We start from the raw sequence: 9967 nt of genomic DNA on the forward strand, positions 1-9967 counted from the left end.
TTTTCTTCTTCTCCAAGAACGTCTAAGTGCCAAGAGGACTCAGATGCCTTAGCTCTGATACCACTTGATGCGAAATTGAACTCCTCTCACGTGTGTGATTAGAAGAACCAATAACACAAAGCAGCGGAAAACGAACGAACAATGGATATAGACTTTTAGTAGAAAGAAAAGCTCTTAACACTAAAAGAATTGTTTGATAAACACAACTCAATGAAGAATGGTGTTTAGGATAGTATGAACTATATAAGCTAAAAGAATCTCCACTCTTAAAGCTAGTAGTTTGCTTAAGTTTTCACAAGCTTTACTCACTTATGATTGCTTAAGGGTTCTAAAACAAGTTAAAGGCTTCACTCACCTTAAACATGATTTAGGATGGATTTGAGAGTATTTTAATTAGCTTCACTCACTAATTATCCTAACTCTCTCTCAAATTAAGCTTCACTCACTTAACTTAAGGGTTTTGAGATTAAGTTCACTCCTTAACCACAAGAAGAAATTTTGGATTTAACCTTCCAAATTTTCAATAAGCACATAGCTCATTTTTCAACATTCCAATCTTCTTTTCATTCATGTTCCAAGTTACATATATATAGTACATAGCTAAAACACTTACTATAGCAAAAACTAAGCTAATACACACTAAGGGGATTAAACAAAGCAAAAGAAAGCCAAAGCTTCTCTAAGGGGCTGCCGTAGCTCCTCCTAGCTTCCCTTGAATGTGTAGCTTCTTTTAGAGGTCCAATAAGATGATTTCCTTTAAGTAAAGACTCCTCCCTTCAAGGAAACTCATGATTGCTGCAGCATACACTTGGACAACCAACTTGGCACACAATTACATCCTAAGCTAAGTAAAGGAAAACCGAAATACATGTTAAGTGTTACAAAAACTGATTTTAGGAGCTAAGTGTTTAACTATTACAATTAGTGCAAGTAAAGCATGTTTAGGACTAAACTAACACTAATTAAACATAAGCACCTCAAGCACACACCTCACCAACACCCTTGGGCAGCTGCTTGCTTCTTCACTTAGTTTCTCCTCCTTTGTTACTTAGCATGATCGAACTAGCACTAATCTTTAATCCATGAAGCTCTCCTTTGTTGTAATTAAGATTAGTACTTTAATAAAACTTGTAACACTTGATCCTAAACCAAGATATAAGCCATATCCAACGGATCTTGTTAGGTAGAATAGGTGATACTACATCTAGAATAAGAATGATCATGTTAGCCATCCTTAATAGTCTTGGTACTCTCCTATTTCGTACCATTAGACCACATCGAGTTCTTGAACAGAACATTTGCATACATCAATCTACCCAAAATATATTTACACCAATTGTAATGAGGAATTTTCTGAACCTCATGTACAGCTAGAACAAGTCGCAAATCAAGCGTGTTATTTGTAACTGGAGCTAAAAAAGAGGAAAAGGCAAATAAAACATAAAGCTTTTTAAACACCTCCCCACCATCCACTAACTTCTTTAGCTCAGAATATACAGCACTCAAACCAATCTGACCTTTCTCCCGATCAACTTTAAAATACTCCCTCCAACTTGCTTTTAAATCAAAATGCGGATTATCCGCATTAGGTCCCCTAGAGACATCCAGCACATCCTGTCCTTCGACCATAGGGAACTGAAAGACATCATAAACATCATATTGGTTCACTTTGAACTCTTTCCCATAACCCACCTTAAACATCCCCGAACCACCATCGAACCTATCCACCAACCATGCACTCAAAGCATTGTTAGTCCTCGTAATCTTCAAATGCAACAAAGAACCAAAACCTATTTCAGTAACAGCTTTTTTCTGCTCAGAAGTAAAAGCTTCATTCAACTCACAAAGCCTTTTACCACAGCAATTAGTTCTGAACGGGTTTAATGTATTTTCTTGAGGAACACTGGATATTTTCTTCTTCTTCATAGATAGCAAGGTTTGATTCAGACTTGCATCTCTTACCCTCTTCATGACTTTTGGTACTTCTCGTATTACAATCATTTTACCAACATTAGTTCCTTCACTAACACCAGGATCACTTCTTCTATCCTGCTCTCCAATGTGCTCTACAATAAATAATTGTAACATACACTATATCATTATAACATACACTATATCATTTTAACATACACTATATCATTATGACATACACTATAGCATTCTAACATATACTACATCATTATACCATACACTATATCACTTTAACAAACACTATATCACTGAAACATACACTATATCACTGAAACATAAGCTATATCACTATAACATACACTATATAATATCAAAATACACTATATCACTTAAACATACACTATATCATTGTAACATACACTATATCACTGAAACATACACTATATCATTTAAGCATACACTATATCATTATAACATACACTATATCATTTTAACATACACTATATCATTATGACATACACAATAACATTTTAACATACACTATATCATTATACCATACACTATATCACTTTAACAAACACTATATCACTGAAACATACACTATATCACTGAAACATAAACTATATAACTATAACATACACTATATCATATCAAAATACACTATATCACTTAAACATACACTATATCATTGAAACATACACTATATCACTTAAACATACACTATATCACTATAACATAGACTATATCACTGAAACATACACTATATCACTATAACATACACTATATCACTGAAACATACACTATATCATTTAAGCATACACTATATCATTTTAACATACACTATATCATTCTAACATACACTATATCATTATGACATACACTTTAGCATTTTAACATACACTATATCATTATACCATACACTATATCACTTTAACAAACACTATATCACTGAAACATACACTATATCACTGAAACATAAACTATATCACTATAACATACACTATATCATATCAAAATACACTATATCACTTAAACATACACTATATCATTGTAACATACACTATATCACTTAAACATACACTATATCACTATAACATAGACTATATCACTGAAACATACACTATATCACTGAAACATACACTATATCATTTAAGCATACACTATATCATTTAAACATACACTATATCATTCTAACATCACTATATCACAGATAACATACAATATATCACTGAAACATACACTATATCATTGTAACATACACTATATCACTATAACATACACTATATCATATCAATATACACTATATCATTTTAACATATACACACTATATCACTCAAACATACACTATATCACTGAAACATACATTATATCACTGAAACATACACTATATCGTTGTAACATACACTATGACATACACTACATCACTTAAACATACACTATATCATTGTAGCATACACTACATCACTTTAACATACACTATATCATTTTAACATACACTATATAATATCAAAAACACATAAACTGATGTCAATATACACTGTAAAAGAAATATCACAAAATATTAATTTAAAAATAAACCTAAAAAAAAGCATAACTCCAAAATTGAACAAAAATCAACAGAAATTTATCATCCAAACATACAATAAAAATCGCACAAAAAATCAACGATGAGTAATTGAACTACAAAACATCAAAACTACAAAAATTATAAGAAATTATAGTAAAAACTAAAATCAACAACATAATTACCATCAGTGTGAGAAGTTCCAGTAACCTCCGGAACTTTTGCACCAGTAACCTCCGAAACTTTTGCACCATCGCCAAGACCAAGCGATGAACGCAAACCTCTACGTTTTGCAGCATTTCCGTTACCAAGCGTCTTCTTTCCCATCGCTAAATTCAAATTTTACCAGAACTCAAAATGAAAAAATTATGGCAGAGAGAGATTACACAAAACTGAACTTTAAGAGAGAGAAACTGAAGAACTTAGGGCAGAAGTTAGTGGGAGGAGGTTATGACAAGAGAAAAGATGAAACAAGACAGTTTCTGAACAAATCTGAGGAGAGAGAAAATATTAGAAGATATGCGCGCGAAAAACTGAAAAGGCAATAAACTCACGTGATATGGATCGGGTGCACACTAAGTTAGTGTGCACCGGGTTCATATTAGTTTTTTTAGTAAAAATATTGGCAATTTGGTACCTGGATGGAACATGGAGGACACGAACTTGTCCACGGGAAACCTTCTCACGTACGAAATGAATATCCATTTCAATATGTTCGGTACATTGATGCTGAACTGGATTCTCGGATAAGTATATGGCACTAACATTGTCGCAATAGACAAGATTGGCGATACTGATTGGATAATAATGAAGCTCGAGCAGTAGGTTGTGAATCCAGTAGGACTCAAAGATAACATTAGCTACTCCCCTACATTCAGCCTCGACACTGGATTTGGACAAGGTAGGTTGTCGTTTCAAGGACCGTGAAATGAGGTTGTCACCAGAGAATATACAATAACCTGAAGTCGAGCGGTGAGTGTCGGGGAATCCACCCCAATCTACATTAGTATAAGAGACTAACTTGCTAATAGGAGCCTTGTATAGATATAAACCAAACACAATGGTGCTCTGAATATAACATAAGATGCGTTCAAGAGCATGCATATGGGCATTCCGTGGATCATGCATGTGAAGACAAAAGTTTTGCACGACATAAGAAATGTTAGGGCGAGTGAAGGTGAGATAATGTAAAGCTCCTGGAAGTTGTCTGTATTTAGCAGGTTCATCACATGGTTCATCTCGCGTGCCAACGAGTTTGGAGTTGTTATCAACAGGTCTGAGAGATGGACTACAATTTGACATGCATGCTGGTTCCAATATTTCTCCAACATATCGGGTCTGTGACAGAAAGAGATCATGGCCACGTCGGGGACACCAATACCTATATATAAAACAACTTAAGAGACTAAGGTCTTTCATTTTCTCCATGCTCATTCACAAAGAAAATATGACCAGGGAAGCTTTGTGAGAGTTAAAACTCCACAAGCACTCTTGCATATTGCACCTTATCTCTCTTTGAAGTTACTTCATCTCTCTACATAGGCCTTCTTAATGGCTCCAAAATCTTAAATAAAGATTTTTCTCCCCAATATTCGAATCCAAGCTTCAATTAAACCTAGGCCATATTGGTAGAGATTTAAATTCCTTCTTCTCTACATCCATATCAGCATTCCAAGGCTTCACCATCAAAGGCTTGCTACCAAAACAATAATGTCCCTGCACTTTTTTTTATCTATAATATCCATGGATAAAAATCGAACTATGTATATACCCTTTTTAAGCAATGCTACCTTATAAACATTTGAATTCTTCCAAATTCTACGGATAAATCCTTCCATTACTTGAATTGGATGATTTGATCTAATCACATAACACATAACAACGGAATTTCAAAAATCAACCTCCTCTTGTATATCAGCTAGATCGATCTTGACCTCATCATTTCCAGAATGGACATTCAAATCAACCTCATTCCTTCCAGAATTTCGATTAACATTCAAATTAATCGCATCACTTCCAGCATTACAATTAACGTTCAATTCAACATCATCACTACTAATATTGCGAGTAACATTCAATTCAATATTCTAGCCTCTCGAAGCGTCTTTAAGTGGTAACGGATAAGTGATAACTGGGGAAGGCTAATTGACCCTGTTGTTAGGTGTAAGGGATCCGAAATTCCAAATATACCCTCCCCGTCCTTGATTTCACAACTTTGCAGTCGTTTGTTAGTTGTTAATTACCTCGCTACTTACATAATTATATGTCATTTTATATGAAGGGAACATTTATTTTTCACTCTCCGTCAAAAACGAGTTCATTATATCTTTGTGTCAAATATATATAAGCAAATACTAATTTTATTAGATAGATATCAAAGTGAGTGATCTAAATGAGAACTTAAATCTTCTTTTTGAAGAGAATGAATGACTAATATTTGGTAGCTATAGCACTGCTATTTCATTGAATGACCAATGAACTATGCCCATCATATATACATACAAGGTAAATCAAGCTAAGATTGAAAAATTAGAAAATTTAAGGAAACTCAATTAGATGTAGATGTTTCACCTCCAATATAAAATATAAAAATCATATAAAATCAGCCTAGGATTTTGAGAAGGCCAAAATGTAACACATTTTTTTTATTATAGTTCACAAAGTGAATATACAATAAAATTAAAGTACATACATAGTTATTCACCCAACCAAATATAAAAGCACAGTATAAAGATAACCAAAATTCAAATTTCGGAAAGTAATATTACTATTAAATTACATAAGATTTGTGTAACATTTTATAACCAACTTAAGGGCACTTGCGTTTTCCTCCATGGGTAGTCTGGTTGTAGTAGCAAGCGCATAGTTCTTGGTTACCAGAAGTACCCGGTGGAACACAACCACAACGAGCACAGCAGGTCCCGCATGCCCTGTGGCATAGATTTGGCCGACGGCTTAACCGACACCTGGCCACGCATGCTGCTCCACAATCTACACATTATATATTGTTCTATTAATAAGTTTTTTTTGCAGGAACTTCTATTAATAATATAAATTACCCCGACCTTTTTATTTATCGCAAATGAGAAACACGTGTATAAAATTAACAAAAACTTTTGAAATTTATTTTTTACTAGTTTTGAAGCCCGTGCGTTGCACGGGTTGTTTTTTATATTTTTTTTTTGTAATTTTTTGTTAACATTATTGGTTTTGTATTACCTTTACTTTATGTTAGTAAAATCATCATTAATTATTCATCAAATTGCCTCATAAAATTACGCTTATTTTATTAAGGATTTACTTATTCCCTACACTTGTTAATTAAAGGAGTACCTCTATGCTAAATTACACATTTTTTTCATTTTCTTAATTTCAGCCCAAACCCATTATTATAGTAGAAAAAGAATTGATAAAATATTTGTCATTATACCCTAATTTTTAGATTATCTTTAATATCTTTAATTATCTATTAATAAAATTTATAAAAAGTTGATATAAAGTTAGTATTGCAATGGTTGTTTCAATCTCTAATAAGTGAACGCATATTGACCGGTATTGTCAACTAACATATCAGTATATCACTATAATAAAAGTTTAAAAATAAAATAAAGTAGATATTGAGTTGCCACAAATGCAAAGAAGTTGTCATTGAAAATGTTGGCTACTTTAGTAGATTTGCAGCAGTTCATTAGATGTTATCGTATGGTTTAGGCAAATCTCAAGAATCAGGTTTTTTTATTTTATTTTGTGATTTTATATGTGAATCATAGCCGTAGAGTGAATACATAGTATAGTAGTACTTATAATAGATTCCTAGTTATAATAGATCCCTAAAAGATAAATTTTTTTGGTTTTGTCATAGCCGTAGAGTGAATAAACTCTTATCTCTCAAACTCTAAATTTTATTATCTCTCAAACTCTAAATTTTATTATCTCTAAATTAATAAGATGACGTGGCAATCCTAGGTGGCGCGCTCTATGCTCCCGAAAAGTTCCTCTTTTATATATATATATATTGATTAGTTATAAAATCTAACATCACAACGGGACTAGCTTTTCTTTATTAGCTTACACTAACATGTCTAGCTATCTAGTAGTATTTGAGTTCACTGTAAGTAGTATTCAAATAAAAGTTTAAACAAAAATTATTAAAAAAGACGGTCTAATTTTAATATAAAACTAGACCTAGTCACTAAATGGATTAAAGTAGTGACCAAAGAAAATTAACTTAGTCGTTATTGGACTAGCTAGCTAGTTCTGTTTTTAATATTGGACTTACCAATGCCTAATTTAATCTAAAAGTAGACGGTCTCTTACAAGACATACTCAAGTTTAAATAATTGTAAAGGCCATTTTGAGTAATATGAAGATTATTTTAAACATACATTACTAAAGTATTTAGTTTTAGACAAAAAGGTGTCAATTTCATTGAAAATAAATAAATATGACATTGTCAATATTATATACTCCTTATGTTATTTATTGTTAATTTTGTTTGCTTTTTAACAGTTTTCAAGGCACATATTTAAGCAACAATATCTTAAGATATTATCATTAAATATTATAAGTATTTAATTAATATTATAAAAATATACGTCGAAATGAATCTAATACAATTTGTGATGAGCATATATTACTAGTTTTTTATGTTTATGTTTCCAATAAATTTTAGTCTCTCTCTAATGGAGAGTTTTGCTACCCATATATTGGGTTATGTCTACCCATATATTGGGTTTTATCTCTCTTCATGTGAGAGCTTAGAGAATTTGTTTTTGGGGTTTTTGTGTATTTCAAGATGTTGATTTGTTGATCGAAATTTGTGCGGAGTTGCAACAGATGTCAAGACTTCGTTTACAATCACTTGAATTGAATCCGGTTCTACTTCAAAACCACAAAAGATCGATAGACCCCCTTGCAGAAGGCTGCATCAGACATCGATGTGAAAGACAAGGGTTTTCAGAAGTGTTAGATCTACTCAACGATCGTGGTTTTATCATATTAGAATTGTATTTATTTCATTTGATATCTATTTCTTTAGTTTTGACTTTTATTGTAGATGTCATATGACTTTGAATCAATGAATTAATGTTACTTAAAAAAAAAAAAATTTGAGATGAGCATATTTTGTTGTATATAAATTGATCAAAACTCATGGTTTGATTTCTCTAATAAAATATTCCAAGTAAAAACATTAAATATGAAAGAAAAAAGTATTATATAATTATTAGCATTCCAAAACTTACTTATACCAAGTAGAGACCTCTTTGGGCCACTGCTCTCGATCTGCATGTCAAAGGGGGAAAAAAGAACAGGTTTAGTTAAGCAAATTCAGTTCAAATAATAAATTAACATTGTTGTTAATGAATACAGAGTCTAAATTGTACTAAAAGGCAATCTATGAATAAAATATGATAATATCTATCAAATATAGTTTTAGCAGGTTTTTGTTCCTTTTGGCCGTTTTGGTTCCATTAAAAATGTCAATTGTTGAAGAAAATACTCGCTTTGTCTAACATCTAAAATTTATGTGATTTGGACGACAAATTTTCACAAAACAATACTTACATGTGTTTAGCCAAGTTTAGTCGTTAAATAAATTGACAACTTTAATACGATTAATCTAATTGTACTATCAGTTCATACAAGATTTTGTTAGCATTAATGTAATAACTAATAACTACGTACGTAACATGTCACTTATATGTACTTCTATAGATTATTGGAGACTAGGACTATAGTAATTAGTAACTAACCACTTCTTGAGCTTCAGCCACATGAAGGAGGAGAAAAGAGACGACAAGAGTAGCAATGAAAAGCTTCGGAATGGCCATAGCTAGCAATTAAGTAAATTGTTTTTGTGTTTAAGAGCTTCTAAATTGGTGTGTTTAAGTTGCAGTGAAGAAAAGAAATGTTGGGCGGGGTGTATTTATAGTGCACAAAAAGATGCTTATTCTCATGCAAAGGAAGGATACAGCTGCCATATGATAGCACACCATAATATATAAAACAAAAGAAAAAACAATGCATATTAGTGGGTGAAAAGTAAAGGAAGTGGCATATATGCTAGAGTGTTGAAGAAAAAAAAAAACTTTTGGGGGTTGGATAGATAGGTTTTAGGAGGTTCTTAAATGAAAGAAAGCAGCCTAGCTCTACCAACTTCTGGTGTTTAGCTATAAGTGTGGGCATAAAAAAGAGTCAAGGCATGAGTGATTATTTGCTTTGCCAGGTATAAGTTTATATTTTATAATACAATCATGAGAATGTGAAAGCAAACTCCACTCTAAACACTTTGAAGATGATTAGTATTCATTTATTCTCTTTATCCTCTTTCTTATTCTTGTAGACGCCTTACGTATATAGAATATAGTTGGACCGAAGTGATTCATGCGGATGCAGAGTTCTAGTTCGATACAGTCTCCTCATCTTAGTAAATGAATAATATAAATCATGCAAATATATGCAAATGCACTTTTTTTTTTTGGGGATGCTTTA

At 32.2% G+C, this 9967-nt stretch overlaps 2 protein-coding genes across 2 annotated transcripts; both read right to left on the reverse strand.

Annotated features, from left to right (window-relative positions):
- Positions 1 to 541: 541 nt before the first annotated feature.
- LOC125498749 (uncharacterized) lies at positions 542 to 4110 on the reverse strand. The gene is made up of 2 exons (XM_048647020.2): positions 3661 to 4110; positions 542 to 2066 (listed from the first exon to the last, which is right to left on the reverse strand). Exons 1-2 carry the CDS (start codon positions 3800 to 3802, stop codon positions 1255 to 1257), a joined length of 954 nt encoding a protein of 317 aa, XP_048502977.1. The 5' UTR covers positions 3803 to 4110; the 3' UTR covers positions 542 to 1254.
- A 1937-nt stretch (positions 4111 to 6047) lies between these two features.
- On the reverse strand, positions 6048 to 9390 carry LOC104905108 (gibberellin-regulated protein 1). The gene is made up of 3 exons (XM_010693554.4): positions 9229 to 9390; positions 8719 to 8758; positions 6048 to 6466 (listed from the first exon to the last, which is right to left on the reverse strand). Exons 1-3 carry the CDS (start codon positions 9304 to 9306, stop codon positions 6285 to 6287), a joined length of 300 nt encoding a protein of 99 aa, XP_010691856.1. The 5' UTR covers positions 9307 to 9390; the 3' UTR covers positions 6048 to 6284.
- Positions 9391 to 9967: the final 577 nt, after the last annotated feature.

The sequence above is a fragment of the Beta vulgaris genome, chromosome 1 (genome assembly GCF_026745355.1).
Source record: "Beta vulgaris subsp. vulgaris cultivar EL10 chromosome 1, EL10.2, whole genome shotgun sequence".
NCBI lineage: Eukaryota > Viridiplantae > Streptophyta > Magnoliopsida > Caryophyllales > Amaranthaceae > Beta > Beta vulgaris.

What these genes read in the sequence shown, in the direction of transcription:
- LOC125498749 (XM_048647020.2), bottom strand. Translation starts at nt 3,802, where the DNA reads ATGGGAAAGAAGACGCTTGGTAACGGAAATGCTGCAAAACGTAGAGGT. An exon ending in TGGAACTTCTCACACTGATG is followed by an intron (nt 2,067 to 3,660) that starts GTAATTATGTTG and finishes TATTTATTGTAG; the next exon opens with AGCACATTGGAGAGCAGGAT.
- LOC104905108 (XM_010693554.4), bottom strand. Translation starts at nt 9,306, where the DNA reads ATGGCCATTCCGAAGCTTTTCATTGCTACTCTTGTCGTCTCTTTTCTC. An exon ending in TGGCTGAAGCTCAAGAAGTG is followed by an intron (nt 8,759 to 9,228) that starts GTTAGTTACTAA and finishes TTTGACATGCAG; the next exon opens with ATCGAGAGCAGTGGCCCAAA. An exon ending in GAGGTCTCTACTTGGTATAA is followed by an intron (nt 6,467 to 8,718) that starts GTAAGTTTTGGA and finishes TATAATGTGTAG; the next exon opens with ATTGTGGAGCAGCATGCGTG.